This window comes from Globicephala melas, chromosome 2, assembly GCF_963455315.2.
Source record: "Globicephala melas chromosome 2, mGloMel1.2, whole genome shotgun sequence".
Lineage (NCBI taxonomy): Eukaryota > Metazoa > Chordata > Mammalia > Artiodactyla > Delphinidae > Globicephala > Globicephala melas.
In genome coordinates, this window is record NC_083315.2 from 148,222,194 (window position 1) to 148,247,365 (window position 25,172).

At 45.7% G+C, this 25,172-nt stretch overlaps 1 protein-coding gene and 1 pseudogene across 4 annotated transcripts in view; both read left to right on the forward strand.

The window, feature by feature from the left end:
• Positions 1-2,649: 2,649 nt before the first annotated feature.
• Positions 2,650-25,172, forward strand: part of DCAF4 (DDB1 and CUL4 associated factor 4) — a 30,832-nt gene continuing 8,309 nt past the window's right edge. For 3 of the 4 annotated variants that reach the window (XM_060295002.2, XM_030831590.3, XM_060295001.2), the window contains exons 1-8: positions 2,650-2,811; positions 13,461-13,557; positions 15,685-15,785; positions 16,184-16,341; positions 17,020-17,102; positions 18,279-18,381; positions 20,223-20,366; positions 21,256-21,305. In XM_060295002.2, the coding sequence (XP_060150985.1) occupies positions 13,469-13,557; positions 15,685-15,785; positions 16,184-16,341; positions 17,020-17,102; positions 18,279-18,381; positions 20,223-20,366; positions 21,256-21,305 (728 nt within the window). In that variant the 5' untranslated portion in view covers positions 2,650-2,811; positions 13,461-13,468. The remainder of the gene's footprint in view (positions 2,812-13,460; positions 13,558-15,684; positions 15,786-16,183; positions 16,342-17,019; positions 17,103-18,278; positions 18,382-20,222; positions 20,367-21,255; positions 21,306-25,172) is intronic. The other variant, XM_030831600.3, reaches the window with a different exon arrangement.
• LOC132596715 (CBY1-interacting BAR domain-containing protein 1-like) lies at positions 4,244-5,215 on the forward strand (annotated as a pseudogene).

The window sequence follows — 25,172 nt, forward strand, 5'->3', positions numbered from 1 at the left end:
TTCAGCAGGTATCATTATCCTCATTTTACCTATGAGGAAATTGAGGTTCAGAGGTGCCAAAAGATTTGCCCAAGGTCAAGCTTCCTTTGTGCATTGATTTGCAAATATTCTTTAATCCTTTCTCTTGGCATGCCTGCTGCAGGTCCCCAAGGCATATCCTGTGCCTATACCCAGTTCCCTCAGTGAACACTCAAGAGACCCCTCTGGGGCTTCCCTGGTGGCGCAGTGGTTGAGAGTCCGCCTGCTGATGCAGGGGACACGGGTTCGTGCCCCGGTCCAGGAAGATCCCACATGCCATGGAGCGGCTGGGCCCATGAGCCATGGCCGCTGAGCCTGCGCGTCCGGAGCCTGTGCTCTGCAATGGGAGAGGCCACAACAGTGAGAGGCCCACGTACCAAAATAAAAAAAAAAAAAAAGAGACCCCTCTGGCTGGCTGTTTGCCATTCATTCACTCAGCAAGCCCCAAGCCAACTCCTTCTGACTTCCTCCCATGACCCTGGCTCTTCAGCTTGGAATCCCTTTTGACTCCTGACACAGTGTTCATCAAGTCTTACAGGTTCTCCCTCCTCTGAAATGTCTCGACTCTACCCTTCCCTTCCATCCCAGCTGCCACCACTATGTTTCAACCCTGACTATCTTTTGCAGGAACGGTAGCTGCACTAAGCTTCTAAGGAAGCTTCCAGCTGCCTTCCACAACCTTTCCTCTCTAGTTTCTTCTACAGTGCTGCCCAGGTGATTTCCCTAAACCACAGCTCTAGTCTTATCACTCCCCAACTCTCAAACCTTCAGAGGCTCCCTCTGCCAGCTCCTTACCCTTGACATTTGACCCAACCTATTCTGCCAGTTTTGCTTCCAAGACTCCCTACCCATCCAGCCAAAACGAATGCTTCACTACTCCATGAACAGGCTTCCAGTCAGCTTGTTCAGCTTGGGATTTCTCTCTCTGCTCTCTCTTCCAGGCAGCTCAAGCTTCAGGAAGTTGTCCTTTATTCTGACTATACTCACTTCCCTCCTTACCCTCATCACCTCTTCCCACTCCACATCCTTTCTTATACAAAATCCTTTAGAGGCAGAATCCTACTTTCCTTGTTATTTACTGAAATGCTTTCACACACAGGTACAACTGATAAACCCCACAACCTATTTTCTAATGGGTCTAGCCACTCACAGGGCCCTGGATTAACAGAGCACATGGTGTGCCAGGCCTGCTCGTGGCAACAACCAAGCCTGGCCCATTTGAACTCAGCTCTCCTCACAGAACTGTGACTTCTGCATAGAGAACAGACCTGTGGTTGCCAAGGGGAAGGTGGGTGAGGGAGGGATGGAGTGGGAGGTTGGGATTAGCAGAGTATAAATAGAATGGATAAACAACAAGGTCCTACTGCATAGCACAGGGCACTATAGACAATATCCCATAATAAAGCATAATGGAAAAGAACAGGAAAAAGAATATATATATATGTATAACTGAATCATTTTGCTGTATACCAGAAACTAATACCTTGTAAATGAACTATACTTCAACAAAAATAAAAATAAACTAGATCTAGATTTAAAAAAAAAAAGCAAACTGTCACTTCTGGTCAAGAGCCCTTCACAGGCTTACATTTTTCTTTTAGATCTGACAGCTGTCAACTGATACCTAGAACAGGCACAGCACAAAGAGACCATTCTGGAAGTATTAGTGGTACGAACAAAACTTTGCACTGGCGAGAACATCAGAACGTTAGATCAACTTCCTTGTTTCAACAGAAGAAATCAAGGCACAGAGGCTTCCCTGGTGGCGCAGTGGTTGAGAATCTGCCTGCCAATGCAGGGGACACGGGTTTGAGCCCTGGTCTGGGAAGATCCCACATGCCGCGGAGCAACTAGGCCCATGAGCCACAACTACTGAGCCTGCGCGTCTGGAGCTTGTGCTCCGCAACAAGAGAGGCCGCGACAGTAACAGGCCCGCGCACCGCGATGAAGAGTGGCCCCCGCTCGCCGCAACTAGGGAAAGACACAACACAGCCAAAAATAAATAAATAAATAAATAATTTTTTTAAAAAAAAATCAAGGCACAGAAAGGGAAGAGACTCGCCCTAGGTCACACAGCAAGAAGGAACCAGAACTAGATCTAGAACTAACGCCTCCTGACTGAAGTTCAGAGCATGCTCCTCTGCACCTTGGAGCCACGCAGATCTAGGGTGGGCAGCCTCAGCTACCAGAGGTCACAACCAAACACGTCACCACCAGTTCAACACGCGTTGCTCTTTCCTCACACTCATCTCAGAGCCGCCTTCGACCTTTCCACAACACAATCTTTCCTCGTCTCTAAGTAACAGTTTTAAAGGTAGGGATCTTCAGCGGAGAGAGGGCTTCCCTGTCAACCGGGTTGGACACAGAAAATACACGGTGCTGGGTGGGGTTCCCACCGCTAGAGAAGAGGTAGCCTCGGAGCTCCCGGGGTCCGAACTCAGCCTCCGGCCCCGCCCCGGCCCTGCCCTCAAGCGCGCCCGGCCCCGCCCCAAACGCGCCAAGCCCAATCAAGCCTGCAGCCGACTCGCTGCATCGTCACCAGGCCTGGGCGGAGCCGAGCTCCCAATCCCTTCCCCCTCCCTAAGATCCGCCCCATTGGCGTAGACAGTCAGAAAACGCGTCCACTGAGAAGGAAGGGGTGGCCGCCACGGCCCTATCCGCTGAGACAACGCGAGAACGGACACAACTAACTGGCAGATTCTAGACCTCGGTCTTTCCGCGTCCTTCTACGCTTCGCTCTCACTCTTGCCGATCCTGCGCCCGAGGGAGAGCCGGAAAGGCCCCTCTGATCAAGTAAGTCTACGCTGACTGAAGTACTGTTGGCGTTGGTCCAGGGGCGGCTGCTGCTACCCCGACAGAGCTCGGGGTGGGATGGGGGTCGGGGGAAGGCCCGAGAAAGGGGCGAGGAGGAGCCGAGCACGTGGAACGCCGGCACGACCCTGGCGTGGGTGGCTGGTTGGGCCGGCGAGCTCCGGCTGTGAGGGAGGAATCGGTGGGCGGGTGGAGCTCGCGCGTCTTGTCGGATCTGCCGCCGTAAAGACTGGGGGAGGGGGACCCCGAGTGTCACCGCTCCGTGTCCGCCCTGAAGAAGCGTTTTACTAAATCCTGATGTGAAGTTGCCACCCAACACCTGCCAGTGGCTGGACTGCGGGCCCTTGGTGGCGGCTTACCTGAAAGTTGAGGTTGAGGTTGATGTTTTCAAACAGGTCAGCATAACAGCTAACGCAAGCGCCTCGTGAGTGCTTAGGCACTGCCACCTGCTTTACAGGCATTAACTAAGCTTTCCGTACACCAGCCCAGTGAGGTAGGTGGTAGTGTAATACCTCCGTCAGACGCAGAAGAGCCCTAGTGAGGTTGTTGCTTACCCGAGGTAACTCGCGAACTAGTAAAGTGACGGAGCCGTGGGATGAAGCCAAGCTTCCCGAGGTAACCTCCACACCGAGTTACGGTAGCGACAAAGCCACGCCTTCCACTCTAGCGCTCGCCGTGTCCAGGAAGCCTCGTCGTCTCCCCAGTTATCCTTAGAAACCATGACACCCCGTCCCCCTGGACGGGCGTGGTGTGGTCCACAGACCTTGGCAGACACAGAAACAGCCCAAAGGAAAGAAGACTGAGGCCACTGCTTCCTGGAGGAAACAAAAGTCCAGAGCCCCACACTCCAGTTTTAAATAACGGTGGAGATTGTAGTTGAGGTGGTGTCCTGGGGCCGGACCAGCAGGGGTGGAATCCCATTTCCCGCACGCAGTGTGTCTTTCTGGGCACCATGCTTGGCCCTCTAAGCTTCCGTTTCCTCATTTGTGAGGTAGAGTTTTAAATAAACGCCGACGCAGGGTGGCCACGGCAAGCCCCCTGTGGAAGCCATTTTGCGTAGGGCTTTTCAAACCAGTGGCGTTAGCGTTTTCCACGCTGCAGTCCAGTATCCTCTATAATGCCCATGAACCTGTCGCTGGATATTTAGGATGTGCCTCACTCATAAATGGTATAGTACTGCTGTAGTAGAAAATCTTTTTTTGTTTGGGGGATATAATTCATATACCATAAAATTCTCCGTTTAACAGTGTACGTACGGTTTGGCAGGTTTTGTAGAATATTCGCAAGGTCGTGCCACCATCTTATTCCAGAACATTTTCATCACCCCAAAAATAAGCACTGTGGCCCCGGCGCGGCCTAGGCCGAGGCATTGTTAGGCTCCAGGCCCGGGGCCACGGGCCACGTGCTCGGCAGGATGTTGAGGCGGCTGCTCGGGTGCGAGCAGTGGAGCCTCCGCTCCGTGCTGAATTTCGGCTGTGGGCCGCAGCCGAGACCGGGCCCACCTCTCACAGAGGCCGGGAGGGAGGCTGCCCGCCACCCCACAAGCCTGAGGCCCCCAGGCCGGGCCTTTTCTGGGTGGCACCGGCAGAACTTGGCGGCCAGGCCCAGAAGGGCGTCTTGTGGGAGGGGAAGGAAGTGGTACCCGGAAACTGGGCAGCTCAAACCGGAAGCAGTTTGGAGAGCTGTGCCAAGTCTTCGGCGCGCCTGCGCAGAAAACTGCCCGGCTGGGAGGCAGAGCCGACTCGCCTGCGAGAAGGTCTCCGCAGAGACCCCAGATTTGAACAAGGGCCGGAAAAACCGCTGGGGAATGTGCCGAACTTAAGGATTATCGGTGTGCCACCACAGTTGAGACTTGCGGCCGAAGGAACCATTGTAGAAATGAAACGGGATGACCTCACAGCGACATCAACATCAAGGAATGGAGAAGCTAAGCAGCTACCTGAAGTAGAAAGGACAAGTCAGCACACCCATCCGCTGGACCTGTTATTTCATGGCGAACCCACTTACAGAGAGCTACCCTGGATGCTGTGCAAACAACGCTCATCTGGAGGAAACTGCTGGCAGTTTTGAAAAGCAGAAAGTAAAGGATATAAAGACTATATTTTCAGAATTTATCACTACTGAAATGCTATTTCAGAGCAAAGCTTCAGAGGTATACACTGGTGCCTACCAAAATATACAAAAGATTGATGAGATTTGAGGTTTTCAGAAGCTCTAGGTATTCACCCGATTATCCATCTCACTTGTATATTGTAAGAGCAAATTCAGAGTTGCCTTTTCAGAGATTTTTTTAGCTAAGTGTCTGCAACAGGACAGGTGTCCACTTGTGGACTAAGGGGATCAGCAAGAAGAAGATGAATTAGACATTACAGAAGAAGAAAATTAATTTTCCTCAGTACATGTCTCATTTCCATTTTTATCTTAATATGACTCAGAATTCAGGATTGCTGAATTATAAAACTTTATTCTGGCTTGCTATGCTAAACATCAAAATGGAATGCTACTGAAAATAGAGGAGAAAAATGGAAGGATATGTATGCTGATACAAAATGAAGGTTTTAAAAAATATTACACAGCCAGTCATTTCAACTTCCTACCTAGTGATATATGATCTTTTTGTATAACTCCCACACTTTTTTTTTTTTAAGATTATGGGTTTCAAAGTATTTCATATTAATGTACTGTACCTGCTTGGGAGTCCTATAGTAAAGTAGATATCAAAAACCAAAAGATCTACCAATTCCATTTAGCTTCTTTTAGACTGACTCTGCAAAAGGATCCTATCTAGTCATTTTGATTAAATATAAATTCTATCCCATGAAGCTTTAAATAAAAAGACAAGTTTTCTTTTCTTGAAAAAACTTTTACTGAAACATGAAGTTTCATCATTTGATCTGTAAATTTACCTTTAACAAGTGTATAATCAAACAGAATAAAGGAAATATGACACCAATATATCCATGTTTTACAAATGAACAAAGCATAAATTTTAGTTTAGAGTCACATTCAACTTGATTCTGGCTTTAAAACAAAACTGCTGTCATACTCATAGAGTACAGACTTGTGGTTGCCAGGGGGGAGGGGCGGAGGGAGGTTGGGGTTAGCAGGTGTAAGCTGTCATATATAGAATGGATGGATAAACAACAAGATCCTACTGTATAGCACGGAGAAGTATATTCAATATCCTATGATAAACCATAATTGAAAAGGATATTTAAAAAAGAATATATATGTATAACTGAATCATTTTGCTGTATGGCAGAAATTAACACGTTATAAATCAACTATACTTCAATTTAAAAAAATTTTTTTAAACTGTTGTCATACTAAAGTACTATAAATGGTACTACAGCCTTTGGAAAGCTAGTAATTTGGTGGAATGTTTTCTAGAAAAACATAAACTAGAACACATGGAACACCATAAATCATTTAAAATTCTATAAAAATTTTTCTAAGCTGCCACCTAGATAATAAAAAGATATAACAGTTATTCTTGGAAACATAAAACAATTTAATCAGAGTCTTTATCAACTCATGTGGGGTAACTGGAAAAAGCAATTATTCATAACAGAAAAGTAGACTTTCGAGAAGCTATAAAAAAAGGACCTAAACCTTTATACTCCCTGTTCTGTAACCCCTCTTCCTTCAGCACCTGGAAAACCATTTCTCTCTTTCTCCCTCTCTGGATTTGCCTATTCTGGAGATTTCATATACATCAAATAAGTAATACAGTGTGTGGCCTTTTGTGTCCCACTTCTTTTATTTAGCATAGTGTTTTCAAGGTTCATCCACATTGTAGCATGCCTCAGTACTACATTCTTTTTATGGCTGAATAACATTCTGTTGTATGGATGTGCTGTATTTTGTTTATTGAGTCATCGGTTGATGGAAATTTGGATTGCTTACACTTTGGGGCAATTATGAATAACGCTGCTGTGAATATTACTGTCCAGATTTTTATATGGCCATATGTTTTCATTTCTGCTGGATTTTGCTAGGTCATATGGTAACTCTATGTCGAACCTTTTGAGGAACTGCCAAACTGTTTTCCAAAGTGACTGCAGCGTTTGCGTTCCCACCAGCAGTGTATGAGAGTTCCAGTTTCTCCACATTCTCACCAATACTTGTTATTTGTGTTAGTTTTTTTTTTATTATAACAATCCTGGTAGGTATAAAGTGGTATCTTATTGTGGTTTTTATTTTCATCTACCTATTGACTAGTGATGAGCATCTTTTCGTGTTCTAAGTGGCCATTTGTATATCTTTGAAGAAACGTCTTCAGATTTTTTTCCTTATTTTTTAATTGAGTTATTTTTTTCTTGTTGAGTTTATATACTCTGGATACTAGATCCTTATCAAATGTACGATTTAAAAATACTTTCTCCCATTCTGTGGGTTGTCCTTTCACTTTCTTTTTTTTTTTTGAAGTGAATGGTGTTGCTTCTTTTTTTAATTTATTTTATTTTTGGCTGCATTGGGTCTTTGTGGCTGCGCACGGGCTTTTCTCTAGTTGTGGCGAGCGGGGCCTACTCTTCGTTGCAGTGCACAGGCTTCTCGTTGCTGTGGCTTCTCTTGTTGCACAGCACGGGCTCTAGGTGTGCAGGCTCAGTAGTTGTGCCTCGCAGGCTTAGTTGCTCCATGGCATGTGGGATCTTCCCGGACCAGGGCTCAAACCCATGTCCCCTGCATTGGCAGGTGGATTCTTAACCACTGCGCCACCGGGGAAGCCCCCTTTTCACTTTCTTGATAGTGTGTTTGCACAAAAGTTTTTACTTTTGGTGAAGTCTACTTAATCTATTTTTTCTTGTGCTTTGGGTGTCATATTTAAGAAACCATTGCTTATTGAAAGTTCATGATGATTTATACCTTTGTTTTCTTGTAAAAGTCTTACAGTTTTAGAGCTTGAATCCATGAGTTAATTTTCATATATGATGTGAAGTAGGGATCGGGTTCATTCTTTTGCAGGTGAGTGTCCAGGTGTCCGAGCAGTTGAAAAGATTATTTTTTTCCCCACTGAATGGTCTTGGTCAAAAATCAATTGGCATAGGTATATCGGTTTATTTCTGGACTCTCAGTTCTACTCCATTGATCTATGTTGCTATCCTTGTGCCAGTACCAGTGTCTTGATTACTGTAGCATTGAAATTGGAAAGTGTGAGTCCTCCAACTTTGCTTTTTTTTCAAGATTGTTTTCACTCTTCTGTGTCCCTTGCATTTCCATATGAATTTCAGGATCAGCTTGTCGATTTCTCCAAAGATGGCAGTTAGAATTTTGATAGTGATTGTGTTAAATCTGTACATCAATTTGTAGACCATGTTAAGTCTTCCAATCCATGACATGGATGTCTTCCCATTTATGTAGGTCCTCTGTAATTTCTTTCAACAATGTCTTGTACTTTCAGTGTACAAGTTATGCACTTATTTCTTAAGTTCATTCCTAAATACTTTATTCTTTTTGATGCTAATGTAATGTCATGCTATTGTATGGTTTTGTATTAATTTCATTTTTAGATTATTCATTGCTAGTGTATAGATGTACAATTGATTTTTTTATAAATTATTTATTTATCTTTGGCTTCGTTTGCAGTGTGCGGGCTTCTCATTGCGGTGGCTTCTCATTGTGGAGCACAGGCTCTAATCTCACGGGCTTCAGTAGCTGTGCCACTCAGCCTCAGTAGTTGTGGCTTGCGGGCCCTAGAGCGTAGGCTCAGTAGTTGTGGCGCCTGGGCTCAGTTGCTGCGCAGCATGTGGGATCTTCCCAGATCAGGGCTCGAACCTGTGTCCCCTGCATTGTTAGGCGGGTTCTTAATCACTGCACCACCAGGGAAGCCCTGATTTTTATATATTAATCTTGTATCCTGTAACCTTGCTTAAATCATTTATTAGCTCCAGTAGTTTTTGTGTGTGTGTGTGTGGATTCTTTAGGATTTTCTGTATGTATAACATCATGTCATCTGCCAATAGAAATAGTTTTACTTCTTCCTTTCCTGTTTGCATGCCTTTTATTTCTTTTTCTTGCCTAATTGCCCCTGGCTAGAACTTCCAGTACAATGTTGAATGAAAATGCTAAGAACAGACATCCTTGTCTTGTTCCTAACCTTAGGAGAAAAGCTTGCAGTCTTTCACTATTATGATGTTAGCTGTGGGGTAGATGCCCTTTATCAAGTTGCGTAAGTTACTTCTGTGCCTAGTTTTTGTCATGACAGGGTATTGGATTTTGTCTGGTGTTTTTTCAGCATCTCTTGAGAAAATCACGTGGAGGTTTTTCCCCTCATTTATTCTGTTAATATGGTGTATGGTATTGATTGGTTTTCATATGTTGAACTTGGAGTAAATCCTCCTTGGTCATGGTGTATTAGCCTTTTTATATGCATCTAGATGTGGTTTGCTAGGATTTGGTTGAGGATCTGTGGCTGTGTCCGTAAGGTAGGTTGATCTATAGTTTTCTTGTCTTGTGATACCTCTGTCTGGTTTTGGCAACAGAGGACTACTAGCTTTAGAAAGTGAGTTGGAAAATTGTAGTAAATATCTTGCATATAATTCTTACAACCTTTTGGATTATTTTCTTCATATCTATTCCCAGAAGAAGGCATGTACATTTAAATTACTTGATAATCATTGCTCAGTCATTTTCCAAAAAGTTAAATCATGTTTGTTTGTTTGAGATTAACATTGTCTTTCTAGAATAATGGTCTCTTAGAAATTATTATTCTTTATCCTTCAAGTACTTGAAAGCTTGTGTAAAAGGCAAAGCCAAGCTCAGCCTACCACAACACATTTAATGTCTGTGCCTGGCAGAGTGGCTCCAGAGGAGCTGGGATTCAACATTTCACCCAGAAAATTATAATGGAGCGCTTCCTGTCTCGAGCAGGGTTTCCTAACCTCAGCACTATTTGGGGCTGGATAATTTGTTGTAAGGTCCTGTCCTGTATTGCAGGATGGTTAGCAGCATCCCTGGCTTCTACCCACTAAATGCCATAGCAGCCCACCCTTCCCTGCCACCAAGTTGTGGCAAACAAAAATGTCCCTGGACATTGCCAGATGTCCCCTGGTGGGTGAAATTGCCCTTGGTTGAGAAACACCAATCTAAAAACTGATTGTGCTGACTTCATATTACTGTCCAATAAAATTGTCTCAATTTTGAATTTTAATCTTTGCTATATATATATATTTGGCTTTGGAGCCACATTTGTCTCACTCTGTTACCATGTGCTGGTGACTTTCAAATCTATATCTTTAGCCTCATTTTCCCTCTGAATTCCCAGACCCCTATTTACAAACATCTTGAGATTGGTTTGTTCAAAATCAGACTTACTGTCTTCATTCCCCAAACAGCTCCTCCTCCTTGTCTCTCAGGTCAGAACACTACCAGTTATTCATTTACCAGGTTTCAGCTGTTCTCTCTCCACCTCTCCCATGAAACTCACCTCCTAAATCTTTATAAATTCAGGGTTCTCTATCCCAAGTATCACTTCCATGTTGGTGGGTTCATGTAACCTGAGTTGCTACAGCAGTCCTTAACTTCCAACTTATTCCCTCCACCGCTGCCTTTCTAAAATGCAGGTTTAGTCATGTTACTCAGCGAACTTACCAAGCACCCAGAGACCTCAGCATCTGACCCTGCCTGCCTCTCTAGCCTAATCTCCCAGCCCCTGTACTTTAGGCTGTGGCCATACCAAACTGCTTGCAGGCCCCTCACTCTGCCAACCTTGCCTGACAGACTGGGTTCAAACTCACTCTCCCCTCTGGCTCTTGCATTCAGAGCCATCACTCCCTTCTCTCCCACTGCAGTGCCTGCACCTGTGCTTGTGTGAGGTGGTGGTTTAGAAATATTGTCTTTGGCCAAAACCAGCACTCACCATTTATTTCATTATTTACCATGTCCTTCTGATAGTGCAGTGCTCTACTGAGGACAGTGGTGCAAGTGGGCCAATGACCCTGCCTCCTAATGGGCGATCTGACGCCTTTGACTCGCCGTTACCTATGCTTTTCCACTATTCATGCATCATTTCATAACTAAAGCAAACTGGAATCATGTACAGAATGTGCAATCTAAATAAGTTTTCTTTTTTTGTAGAGTTGGTTGGTAATAATGATGATCTTATGTCAGTATGGCTTATTTTTCTTACCAGTTTTCTTATCACCATCCATACATATGTATTTCCCTTCCTGTGCATAGTGCCTTTAACCTGTAACGTAACTAATTAATAAATACAACTTTATTCTTTGTCTGAGGCTTAAGATAATTGATCCAAAGGGAAACCTATGCATGTGGTATTCAGGAGCCATTAAAGTGGTTGCTGAGGAAAATGAATAAAATTATTATATTTTTGGATGGGGATGGGGCAGTGGTAGAATTTCAGAGAAAGGAAATACAGATAGGTGAAAGAGCATACTAGGAACTAGGGAGAGATCATCAACTCGCTTTGGAACATGGTCTGTGAAAGTAGACAGGAGGCAGCCTTTTTATAAGAACTTGATGCTATGTTAGAAATGAAACGGTGTTTGCAAGTGAGATTGTATTAAGTATAAAATGAAGAGGATCTAGGACAGAACGTTGTTAAACACAGAGTGGGTGACCCCAGAGAAACTAGAGAAGGATGAACTTGACAAGTACGAGGAGAACCAAGAGAAAGATACTCCAGAAACCTAGGGAAGGTGAAGCTTTGTGGTGTCATGTGTTGTAGGAATAGGGCTAAAAAGAGACCACTAACTTTGGCAAGTAGGTGATCATTAACCTCAGCAAGAGCATTTTAGCAGAACGGTGAGGATGGAGGAGGCCTGACTACAGTGAGTTGAAGAATGATTGGAAAATAAAGAAGTGGAGTGTGTACATATAGACCATGCTTCCAGAACATTTCTGTTCCTTTTGGGTTGGAAGTGGAGCACATACAAATGAAAAACCTGAGCGTGTTTATATGCTGAGATAAGGAGAGGGGGAGATTGATTAAACATATATGAACACAGATGTCTGCAGAGTTTGAGAAGGAAATGAGATCAACAGCCAGGAGGGATGGGTTTGCCTGGAAAAGGCACAGGGACACCTGTTTCTCCAAGACAAAAAGGAAGATGATAAGAATTAGTAAAGGCAGGCCTTTGTGGAGGGGATGAAAAAGAAGTTGGGGGTATTCGTACTGGTAACATCTCTCTTCTGGGTGAGGTAGGGAGCTATGCTGTCTACTAAGTGTGACTAGGAGGAAGTGGGAAGGGATTTTAGGAGAGTGATAACACCCTGGATTGTTGGGAGTGAATCAGACTAGGAATAAATAAAACTAGGTCAATTTAGAATGTCCCAGAAGAGGATGAAAGTGAGACATTTGTGATGACTCCAAGTCGGCATGGCTATATTGATGAGCTTTAGTAGTGCTTATTCATTCTGGCACAGGACTAGAGAGTGGCTGGTTAAACTAATCCAGGTTGTGGAGTCTGCTTCCCACTGACGCTGAAGCAGGCAAATCAAGGACTGCGTTACAGAATTCATGAAATGTTTGGTTAAGTACTATACTCATTAAATATCTCTTCCTTTGTATCGAATAGCCCCAACTCACAATCATAGGTTGACACAGAAGTCATTGGGTAAATACTGAATTCTGGAATGTAGGTCCAGACTTCTGGTGCTCTGTTTGATGCTAACAGGCACTTCCTACTCAAAAGTAGAAGTTGGAAAATAAAAGCAAATAGATTTTCTAATCTATTCTTTGGTTGCATTCAGCCCTAGAAATTTTTTTCTAATTTTGTTAACGGCATTTGAATATACTTTTAATGTGTATTCGGTAAGATGTCACAGTGTCTCCACTGAGTGGGGAAAGGATCACCAGGTGTTGGGAAAGCATGAAACTCACAGCAGCTGGTCTGTGTACTACAGTTCAGTCTCTTTAAGAATTCCTAATGTGATTCCCAGTGTTAAAACAACTGATGATTTGATGAGTAAGTGATAAATTCAGGCCATACAAGATAAGACTTGAAAAAGCCACTCAAAATAGTTATGGCAACATCAGTGTCTTTAAGACATCATTCCTTATTTCAACAAATGCATGTGCACATCCTTCCCTTTAACAGCTAGTGTACTTCAGGAAACTAAAACACTCTCTAAATCACATTGAGAAGTCACATGCCACTGGCCCCATTTAATTTGTTCACAATTTTTCCTGCTTGATACTGAAACCGAGGAGGAGGTAGTGTTCACGATTAACTATTCTCTATGAACAGGGATGTGGGTGGATCGAAAGAAAAATTATTATATGCTCTGGAGTTAATCTGGTAAGGAAAAGAAGACTAGCTTAGGAGGGTTCTCATGCCAGGCTCAGACTGTTGTTGGAAAGTAATTGTGAGTCTGTCAACACGTCACACAGTGACCTGGGGAATGGAGGTTGGCAGGTTGTCAGGCCAGGCATCAGCTGTGAGGTAAGAGGACTGCAGCCAGAGAGATGGCTACAGACGCGTTGGGTTTTATTTGTGTGTCCACCTGGTGATAGTCCTACAGGTAAGGCTTGGTGGCGGCTTTAATGATAACCCAGGTTGGGCCATCCTTTTGCCTAGTTCTGAGCATGAAGGAACTATCAAGAAGCAAACAGAAGAGAAAGATGTGCACACATGCATTTGTATGTAATTTTCTTTCTTTTTCTCTTTTAGCAGCTGAAATGCATAAAAGCAGGGGGCAGAGTAGAAGACAAGGGAGAAGGAGCCACCGACACAACCCTTGGTTCAGACAGCATGGTTCTAATGAGAGGCAAGTGCTGTTGCCCAGTGTCTTACTAGCGCTGACAGCACCTTCACACGCACATGACTCCCTGGGGGTCTCAGAAAAATGCAGGCTCTGAGGTCGGGCCGACTAGAGTCTGTGCTTCTCACATGCTCCCAAGGGGATGTCTGCTGGGGGCCAGCCTGCCTGCCACACTTTGAGTAGTGAGGAGGTAGCCACACTTGTCTTTCTTTTCATTGTGACCATGACTTCTGGCTGGAGCCTTAGCCACAGGCTTAGAAGTAAACATTATCTGATACAACTGGGGAGCTCTTTCTTCATTTTTTAGTCTGTCTTCTTCTTTTTTTTCAGCCTATGAAAGTAGCTTTCTGGAAACCTAATTTCATTAATTCAGCCTAAATCCTAAGTAAGGCTATATAATATATAATACAATAGAGTATTTAATAAACACAAAAAGGTATAAAGAATAATACAATGAATATTAGGTACCTACCACCCAGCTTGAAAAATAAAACAGTGTATACTTAGGTGAAATCCCCATAATAAATATTTTCCACACTCTACTTATCTAATCTCAGAACATGATTCACCCCACCCCACCCCAGGAGAGGATACCTCTTCACAGTTCAGGGCTGCTGACGTGACTTCTGGCCATAGGAAGTCTTTGCACAGCCCTCTCCTCACCAAAGGAGACCCGTATGCCAATTTCAAAAGTCTTTCACACTCCAGATCTCCTTTTAAAATGGACAGATTTCTAGCTATAGGGTCAGAAGATGTCGAATGCCAGTATGCTTCTCTAGAACAGATTAACTCAAACAGAAAAAAAAAAAAGCATCAGAATGTTGTGGAAGAAACAAGGGCTTTGGAATTAGGAAGTCTGGGTTTGACGCTCTACGTTTTCCTGTGTGAAATTGGTCAAGCTATTTAATCACCCTGAGTCACTCTTCGTGTACCATACTTCTCTTGTGAGGTTCGTAATAATGTATGTAAAGGCCCATCAGGCTGCCTGTCTCTGAGTAGGCCCTGTGTATATGGTGGACCTCATTTGGTGCAGAATAATAGGGACTCTGAACCAAAGTCCCCAACATGACCCATACTGTAGAAAGATCAGGACAGGTACTCAATGTTTGTATGTTTTATGAGGAGAACCATGGATACTCTTTGGGCCCCAGGCCTTCCCTCAAGAGCGCGTCGTGCAGCAAACCGTGATCTGCACAGGGAGAGAGTCTTGATTTAGCTTGGCAGAGTCACGTGGAAGCCGGCTGGACAGCCACCTTCCGGGCTCCCTGTGGAAAGAATGTGGCAGCGGTCCTTGGGCTAGAGATGTAGACCTTTGTTATAACCCTTAATCCTCCCTCCGCTTGCTGCTGATCACACGTGAGCTTCCTCAGGAAGCTCTGGGCCGTAAAAAGGGAGAATAAATAATTTTCGCTAAAACTGTGCATAGTTAGTATTTATAGACAAAAGAGAGAGTTCTTTGATTCCTTTAACCTAGTTTTGCAGTTTGTATTCCTTTTGGTGTTATTAGGGGGCAGGGGAAGTTCGTAATTTTAAAGTGGATTTTACCAGAATTCTAAAATTAGGTCTTTTGTTCTTTCATTATATCCTTCAGCCTATAATTGCCACAGAAGCTGCTTGTAGCTTTGCAAAATGAGTATTTAAACCATGGCTCTATCCCGGTATTGCTGAGCAAATCACCTCTGTGCCCTGAACCCCAGTTTCTCCATCTGCAGGGTTGAGTAACCAAGTAAAATTTAAACTTTTGTACTGCTGAATCCAATAAAAAATGAAATTCACCTGGCCTTGTAACTGCTGTTGAGCTGACAAATGAGCCCAGCTGGTAAAATTCATATTGGCCAAGATTTCTGTTCTCATTTTCATCTGGAAAATTCCAAAAGACCTCACAAAATGCTCAAATGAGGAGATACAAAAGAGGAACTACTGTGACCTGCATCCTCTTAAGGATGAGGAACCAAAAACCGTGCCCTAACTTTGGTGTATTTGCAGTAGGTAAACTGCTTCCAAGAAAAAGAGGGGTCAGTGCTCCCCAAGTAATCGAGGGTTGGGGTGAAGGCTGTGGAACTGCAGGACCCCAGAGTCAAAGAATGACTGGGACTCATTGGCTGCAAGTTAACCCTGACTGTGTGTCAACAGGAATAATACAAGGGTACAGCAAAGCCCACAGGGTTCCAGCCACAGCGATGATGAGGCCCCGTCGACCTCCTCGAGCACAGCGGGCAGCTCTTCTGTGCCAGGTAAGGCAGCCTGCTGGACAGGGCTCTTCCGGCCCTGCCTGTGGGGAAAGAGGAAACCCAGTTGTGCCTCGTCATCTAGTTATGTCTGTTCTGGCTGCCCTTCTCCTCAGTCCTGTGTGTCTTCACTTGTGTGTGGGTACACTCCATGTGTGTCATCAGCCCATTCCTGGCTTGGAGGAAATTCTGGGAGCAAATTGAAACAAAAACCGCGATCCTGAGGCAAACAGCTCCCCACAGGACTGAACTGGGCCCGGGATGGTGACTGGCAGTGCTAGCCCACCTCCTGCCCCTCAGGAAAGACCAGCAGCTGTGAGGGGTGGTAGGCAGGCCCCTGGGCTTCTCGCTGGGTGGCTCGGTTCACGGTGTTTTAAGTTGGATTTTATTTCTTTCGACTAAAGATCTACCAGGTTATTACTTTGACCCTGAAAAGAAACGCTACTTCCGCTTGCTCCCTGGACATAACAACTGCAACCCCCTCACGAAGGAGAGCATCCGGCAGAAGGAAATGGAGAGCAAAAGGCTGCAGCTGCTAGAGGAAGAGGACAAGCAGGGAAAGGTAGGCTCCACAGCCCCAGGAGCTGCCCTGTCCCCTCCACTTCTGCCAGCATCCACCCACTGCCACAAGGAGGTGCCAATTAAACGCCCCTGTAACCCTCAGCGTAGCGCACTTTAGGAGGGTGGCGTCGAATTTTCCCTGACAGGAACCTGATGAAGAGAATAAGAACAGGCAAGAAATCTCCTCCCACCACCACCCCCCTTTTCTTATTTGCTGGGTTTCATCAGGAATTCTTACATTCTGTCCTTCCCCAGGAGACTATTGGGTAGCAGCCCAATACAGCCTCTGTAACTGTGTATTTTAAATAGAAAACCAGAGTGTGTGGTTTGGATACGAGGGTTTCTGGTACCCCTTCTGGAGATGAGATGCCAGGACATTTCCGTGATCATGGGGACAATGGAATGGAAAATCTGGGCCCCACAGTAACCGTAGGTCGAATGGAAAGGGTGTTACAGACCTGAGTGTCCAGTGCCATTCCTGCACTCACTAGCTCAATGGCCTCATCTCCTCAGGTATAAATTGATGGGGGACTTGGAGAGGTGCTGAGCAGACTTCCCATCTCACACATGCTTCCTTGTGATAGGCTTTTCCTCTTTCCAAGGAGAGGAGACTAGAATCCTAAAAACATAATTCATTATACAATAACATAAAACTTCACTGAATCTTTCTCTCTTTTAGAAAACAGCCAGGTTGGGATTTAATGCATCTTCCTTACTACAAAAAAGCAAGCTGGGTTTTCTCAACGTCACCAGTTACTGCCGGTAAGATAACGCCTCTTTGTTATGTTTTCTTCATGAATGTTCTTTTCCTATTTCTTATTTCCATGATCCAAGAATTGTCAGGATAGAGCACGTAGCTGCTCCGTGAGGAGTGTTCACAGTTGAGGAGCTTCAGCTCGACAGCCTGCTTCTGCTGCTGAAATCAGCCCTGAGAGAATCATCCTTCCTTTAGAGCCAGGGAGTGAGGAGAGGGGATCTAGGCAGAGAAATTGGGCAGAAATTTCTCAAGATGGCTCCTCTTTGTTACTTGTAAATCATTTCTAGTTAAGTAGAAGGTCCTTTAACTTCATCCCGTCAGCCTTCTGCCTCTTTTTCTCCTTCTAATGAGTTGTCACCAAAAAGGGAACGTTAAATGGATGTGTACTAAACTTTAAATACTGGTGATGTCTGATACAGTTCTAACTAAAGCCCTGTGAGATAGGTTGACACTTTCCCCAGGTTCCAGAAGAAGAGACTGAGACTCAGAGTGGAATGATCTGCTCAGGGTAAAGCTAGAAAGCGGGGGGATCTGTCTGACTCACCAGCCTGAGCTCCTAACCCCTGCATTCTGCTGCCTCCCACTCTACCTGGGCCAGTGAAGAAACAACATGGGTGTGGGTGGTCTACCCAGGGAGGCCCCCTCAGGGAAGGCCAGCCCTGCAGGCAGTGTCAGCCAGGGCAGGTAGGGCTGTGCTTGTCCTGTGTTTCTCTCCTTCTGAGAGGGAAAAGAGTTAAAGGTCTAGTTAGGAAGATCTGTTCTTCACCCTAAAACATGCTCGGGCTTTGGTGGAGAGGAAAAGGGGTAACCGGATGGGCAGCTGCATGCCTGGCTCTTCATGAACTGTGTGCCCTTCAGCAGGTGGTTTCATTTCTCAGGCACATTCTCTTCATCTCAAGAGAACGAGTTGCACTAGATGATCCAATACAAGTCCTTCTAGTTCTGACTTTCTTTGACACTGTGAATGAGCCACCCATTTCTTTGCTTTAGTTTCCCTAAGAGTTCTAAAATTGAGATTCTTTGGGGCCTTGCTCAGCTCCATTGCTGAGATTTAATATGGAGAGAGAGCTGACGAGAGAAGGTGGTCTTCAGGGTGTGGGACAGAGCAGAACCCCTGCATCTTCATGGATATCTAGGTATGATGTCCATACCTCCCCTGCTCCCCTCTTTCTCCTCTGCAGTTTAGCCCATGAGCTGCGAGTGAGCTGCATGCAGAGGAAAAAGGTCCAAATTCAGAGCTCGGATCCCTCCGCTTTGGCAAGTGACCAATTTAATCTGATACTGGTGAGTGGGAGGGACCCATCTGTAGGTTCCAGAGACATAGTTGCCATCCCCTGGACAATTTGTGGCTTTGCATTCGTTTTCATCAAGCCTGGCTGTGTAGAAGCCACTAGCCATGAAAGCAGGTTTTATGGTTTTAACAAGCACCTACCAGCTACCCATTGGCAGATGCCAAGCTGGCAAGACAGGCTGTGCTGTGACCATTGTCACCCCCACTACAGCTCTGTCATTTGACATTAGAGCCGGGGTCCACACACGCTGACAGAGAACCATCACAAAGTAACTTTCCCATGGGTATGTTGTGTACACAGTTGAAAAGTTACATGGAGGACCAGGGGCTTCTGATCCTTTCCATACTGGACAGGATTTGGTGGCCAAACCTGAAGCACCAGTGTCCTTCAGTAGCAACAGCGTATTAGTTTCTTGCTTTCTGTCCCTGACCTCAGTAACAGGGGCCTGCAGGCCATGTCTCTGGGCCTGCACATCCAGCACACCTCCACTGCATCATTTGCGGGGAGCAGAAAATGATCTCTCTGCTTCTGGTTTAGACCCGGACTGGAAGCCAGGGGGCAGAGAAATGTTGGCAGAGGAGCAGAGGGTCCACTGCAAACAGAAGTAGCCAGACCTCTCAGCTGGACTGGCAACTCCTCTCCTGGAGGCTGAGGGACAGCCAAGGAGAGTGAGAGAAGGACACAAAATAGAGAGCCTCAGCCTGGTGGTCTACTGACAGGACTGGAGGCTGAGGCTACGGAATTTACCCTTGAGGTCCTCCCCCGGACCTCTACAACAGAGCCCTTCACGTAAGGAGTGTCAGGGGCCAGGACTCATGTTTTCTCCTGTGTTTGGGGAACAGTTTGACCTGAATCACGTAGAATACTTTCTTGTGGTGGGTTCCCCTCAGGAGCCCCTTCCCTGGGGTTCTTCAGTAAACCGGGTGGGGACAGTGGAGATCACTGTGCACCTGCTGCTTAGCGTGGCCTGAGCACCTGTTCTTCATACTTTGTGTGCTGATGTTTGGAAGACCCTCCCCATGATCCAGAGTTACGATGACTGGATGGCTGGTGTGACCCAGAGGGGTGGGAAGGGCAGTTTGTCACCCAGGGATCAGAGTTTTCAGATCTGACTCTAGTCACTGGTAATGATTCTTCAGGAATATAGCTATTCTTGCCAAGTAAACTTGCAAAGTGAGTGTGTTTTCACCAGCACCCAAACCCACGTGTATTTGTGTGTGTTATATTTATAAATATATTTTAAAAAACACAAACATATAAAGGTTTTGCTTTGAAATAATTATTAACCACATTTTTTAAATGAAAACAGAAAATCTTAAAAATAACCCACATCCCAGTGCCATCTTTCCTATTGTAATTTTTTTCCACCATGCGATACCTTTCTTTTTACTAGGTGATAATCACAGTGCTTATGTAATAGGAATACAATTTTGCTTTCTTCTTTTATCCCTTGGCAGTTATAATTAGCATTTTCCACATTTCTGTGTGGCTTTCATGATGGCCACATGCTCTGTCACCATGTGGCTCATCTAAACTCCTCTGGGTGGACGTTAGGACTCTCCCAAACCCAGTTCTGAGAGGGGTCACTGTGCAGACTGGCCGTGCCCCCTCACTGCCTTTTTTGCTCCTGAACTGTGAGACCAGATGCCTGTCAGCTTTGCCCAGTGATGGCTACACCAAGTAGGGGCAAGTCAGGTCATTCCGCACTTCCTCATGGGCGAGAACCCCCACCTGGTGAAAACACACAAGAGCGTGGGAGCTAGGTAGACGGTCTTTCGGCAGACCGCGTGGCTCAGCCTGGGAGGCCACCCACAGTCCGCCTCCCTTCTCCAGGCGGATACCAACAGTGACCGGCTCTTCACCGTGAACGATGTCAAAGTTGGGGGCTCCAAGTATGGCATCATCAACCTGCGTGGCCTGAAGACCCCCACGCTCAGGGTGCACATGCATGAAAACCTCTACTTCACCAACCGGAAGGTACGCTGCGCTTCCCTTTAGCCATGGCAGCCTACTCTGCCATTGGATCCAGGGCACTGCAGTAATTGGCCAAATTCAGAGTAGAGGAGAGAGCTTTGTGAAGAAGGCAGGGCTCGGTTACCTCATTTTCTCAAGGGAAAAAATGGAGTTTTAGATCCTGAGAACTCATAGGGGAAGAAAAGGGCCTCATTATTTTCTCGTCTTGGAAGAGAAATGAATTTACATGGGGGAGGACTTGAAGCAGTGTTGCTTTAATTAAACTGTTGCAGGGACTTCCCTCCAGGGGGGTTAAGTTGATCCAAAGGAGCCGATGCTAAAGCACAGAGTCCCTGGGAGGTGGGCCACAGAGGGCTGGGTGGAGGGTCCTCCCAATGTATCAGAACATTATGTCAATCTTCCAGTCAGTCGTAGCCAGCACTGAAATTTATGTAAATGTAAGGAGCCTGCTATCTAGGGGGCAACTTTTAACATTGCAGTGGGTGATGGCTGCATCTGTAAGAAGCTGTGATTTTCTGTTCTGTTGAGACATGAGCCACAAGACGGACACAGGTTGAAAATGGTTTTTGGGTGAAGTGAGATCTGTTGCAGAGAATTCATCCCTGGCCTATACCAGAGGGTATACCAGATGGCTCATTGTGATGCCCATGCTGTGCTGATGATGAAGGACTGAGGCCTGGGGGTTACTTCTTCCCTTTCCCCTCAAGGTTCTGCACGGTGGGGCAGGGAGCTTCCTTGTTCTCAGAATGCTCGTTCCAGTCCCTATTCAAGGAGTGAGACCTGAAGAAAGCAGTCAGTCACATTACTGTTCTATAAGAAAGTATTTGTCTGTTTCTCTCCATAAGTTGGCATCAAACCAATCTTTCCATCTGGCTGTGTGTTTCCTCACCAGGTGAACGCTGTGAGCTGGGCCTCGCTGAATCACCTGGATTCCCACATTCTGTATCTTTTGGCAGGTGAAGAGGTTTGGTGGGCCGGCCATGCCCTGATGTAGACCAGGGCATCTGTGGGGTTTGTGAGATGGTGTTTTAGTGTCCAGAGGTCTAGGCCATTCTGCACGAATGTCTCACCTTGTAGGAAAGAGCAATGCACCCACTAGAAAACAAGGACTCCCATGGAGCACAGAGAAGTAGCTGAGGTCCTGGAATGACGTCAGTGTTACCAGGTGCCAGACACTGTTCTGGAACTTGAGAGTTGGTGCTTTAGCAGAGGAACAAAGCAGAAAGGAACAGTAAAGCCTTGAAAAGGAACCCCAAATCCTCCTGAGGCAGAGGAGGAGGAGCCTCCCAAGGCAGGGAGGCTGAGGGCACACACCAGAGAAGGGTGTTCCTTTGACATCGGACTGGGGCTGTGGGCTCTGGGCCTAGGTTCCCTGCCCAGAGATGGCCTTCTTTAGAGCACTCTTCATTCTAGTCTCTTCCTTCCCTACCCAGAGAGCCATCTGGGCTTTGTAGGAGCACACAGTACAGTGTCAGGGTAGCTGGGATCCCTGGGGTCTCTTTTTTTTTTTTAACTTTATTTTTATTAGGATATGATCTGGCAGCATCCCTTTATTTATTTATTTATTGCAGTATGCAGGCCTCTCACTGTTGTGGCTCTCCCATTGCGGAGCACAGGCTCCGGATGCGCAGGCTCAGCGGCAATGGCTCACGGGCCCAGCCACTCCGCGGCATGTGGGATCTTCCCGGACTGGGGCATGAACCCGTGTCCCCTGCATCGGCAGGCGGACTCTCAACCACTGCGCCACCAGGGAAGCCCCCTGGGGTCTCTTGATGATGCAGAGGACAGCTGTCCATTGTGTCCTTCATGGAATGATACTGTTTGACCCAAAGCCAAAGCCACATGTTAATGAGTCTTGTTGTGGTTCATTTCCATAATAAATGAGTTCGCTCACATAAATGAAACTATGTGACCACTTGTCATACCTAATGCCAGCTTCAGAGTTGTCATAAGGTTAACTGGTTAACATCTGTGAATACACTTAGCACAGTGCTTGGCCATGTCATGGGTCCTCAACAGATGATGCCTGAATTGGAATCTGTTGGTTTGGGTTTTTTTTTTTTGTTTTGCGAGAGGGTTGTTTGTTTGTTATTTTATTTATTTGGCTGCCCTGGGTCTTAGTTGCGGCACGTGGGATCCTTTTTTTCTTTCTTTCTTTTTTTTTTAAGTTGTGGCATGTGGGCTCTTAGTTGCCGCATGCAGGATCTAGTTCCCTGACCAGGGATCGAACCCAGGTCCCCTGCATTGAGAGCACGGAGTCTTAACCACTGGACCACCAGGGAAGTCCCTCAAAGGGTTTTAAAGCCTAAAGCACATTAGAGATCTGATTATAACTTTTATGTAAGACAAACACAAAACTGTGTGTTCTGTAAATTGAAAGTTTTCTGTGGCTTTCATTTGGTGGGGTTTGTGGGGTGACGGGACCACCTGTTACTGTCTTGATCTTACCAGAGGGCAGAAGAGATCAAGCCTTAAAAGAGAGAAAACAAGAACCTCGCTCTCATTTCTGATCTTCAGACAATATGGCATTTATCCATGCTTCTCTTTGTGAGGATAAAAATCCATATATAGGGGCTTCCCTGGTGGCACAGTGGTTGAGAGTCCGCCTGCCGATGCAGGGGACACGGGTTCGTGTCCCAGTCCGGGAAGATCCCACATGCTGCGGAGCGGCTGCGCCCGTGAGCCATGGCCGCTGAGCCTGAGCATCCGGAGCCGTGCTCCGCAACGGGAGAGGCCACAACGGTGAGAGGCCCGCGTACCGCAAAAAAAAAAAAAAAGGAAAAAAAAATCCATATATAGGCATACCTCAGAGATAGACAGATACAGATATAGATGTAAGAATTATGTTTACACTATATTGTAGTCTGTTAAGTGTGCAGTAGCATCATGTTTGAAAAACAATGTACATACCTTAACTTAAAAATATTTTGTTGCTAAAAAATACTAATCATCTGAGCCTTCAACAAGTCATAATCTTTTTGCAATAGTAACATCAAAGATCTCTGATCACAGATCACCATTAACAAAATAGTAATGAAAAAGTTTGAAATATTGTGAGAATTACCAAAATGTGACACAAAATGAGCAAATGCCACTGGGAAAATAGCACCAGTGGACTTGTTCAACACCAGGTTGCCACAAATCTTCAATTTGAAGAAAAAAAACACCACCACCACTATCTGTGAAGGGCAGCAAAGGAAAGCACAGTGAAAGGAACGAGTGTGGTCTATTGTGGTTTGATCAGCGGCTTGCCCTCTGGTGGTCATTTCAGGTAATCTTCAGGCTTTTGTGCACCTGATGCTTCTGCTGAAGGTCTTAAACTTTCTTCCTTTACAAAAATGACACATGGTTCAGACCTGCACTCTGCGCTTTTCCCCAAAGAGTGGTGGGAGGTTAGACTGAACTTTTTCTACACTTAGCAGGTTCTTCATTGACCTGTGGCCTTTTAAAGGATTAGCTCTATGATACTGGCCCTGTAAGTGTGATACAAAGATTGAGTGTAACCTGGGTTTCAGCCATAGTAACATGGGTAAGTGCACATGGGTAAGGACTTTCTCCCACATCCTTGCCCTACAAACGTAGAAGGAAAAGAGATTTATCTCCGAAGGAATTGAGCTGCCCAGATACAGTGTTCTCATTTATAGTGTCAGCAGCCTCTATACTAGAGATATTTAACATGGGGCTTACCACCCAAGGCAACACGATACCCACACAACACACATTCAGATGGTGGAGATCGTTGCCTGATTGCTTGGCAAAGATGTACATTTTCAGTGAGGTGTGTGTGTTGATTCCACCAGCATCTATTGGGCATCTAGAATCCCTGTGCAAGGTGCTGGAGCTGGGCACCTCAGCAGGTGGTCAGTCTTTGCAGTGATGTCAGTGGGGAATTGTAGGGTGCAGGGATTGGGGTGGCCTTCCTGGTGGTGGTTCCCACATGGGAAGGAGGGCATGGAGCTCCCATTAGAAGAGTGAGAAGAAAGCTTGGCACATTTGGCAGCAATGAGTGGTTTGGTATCGGTGACGTCTCTGGCTAGGTAGTGCCTTGCAAAACCAAATCCTTGGGGCTGTGGGATGCCCCTGGAGGACTGTAGTCATGGATTCATTTCTCATATAGCAGTGAAGGTGGTAGGCTGGTGAGGGTGAGACCTCGGATGGAAGGCTGTTGCAAGACTAAAGATGGTGGTGGAGAGGGTGTGAACTGATGAGCAGGAATGGAGGAGAGACACGAGTTTAAGAGGCTTAGGACCTAGACCAGGGAATCTTGGTGATAGGAGAAGGTCCAAGGATGGAACGCCAGGAGAGTGGTTGTGGAGGCCAAGAAGGAGTGTATAGGTAGAAATTGTGCTGCATGGCCCGGGGTAGGACTGGAAATCCTTCATCACGTTTAGTATTAGGAGCTCACTGGAGATCTTGGGGAGAACATTTCACTGGAAAGGTGAGGGTCTGACCTGGATTTTAGTGGGTTGAAGAGTAAAAGAAAGGCGAGGAAGTGGGGATAAACACAGGCTCCTCTTGAAGCTCTGAAGGGAAAGGGAAAGGAAACAAATCAATCAGAAGACAGTCCGATAGAAAAGCAGGCAAAGGATATAAAGAGGCAGTTCACAGTAAGGGAAACGCAAATAACTATAATCAGATGTAGTTCAGAGAAATGCAAGTTAAAAGGAGATATTTTATGCCCATTCAGATAAACACGATTTTTAAGGTCTGATAGTGCCAAGTTTTGGCCTAGGTGGAGAATGGGGGGCAATGCTGGTATAAGTAAATGATACAGCCACTTCAAGTTGGAGATGCGTGTACTTTACAACC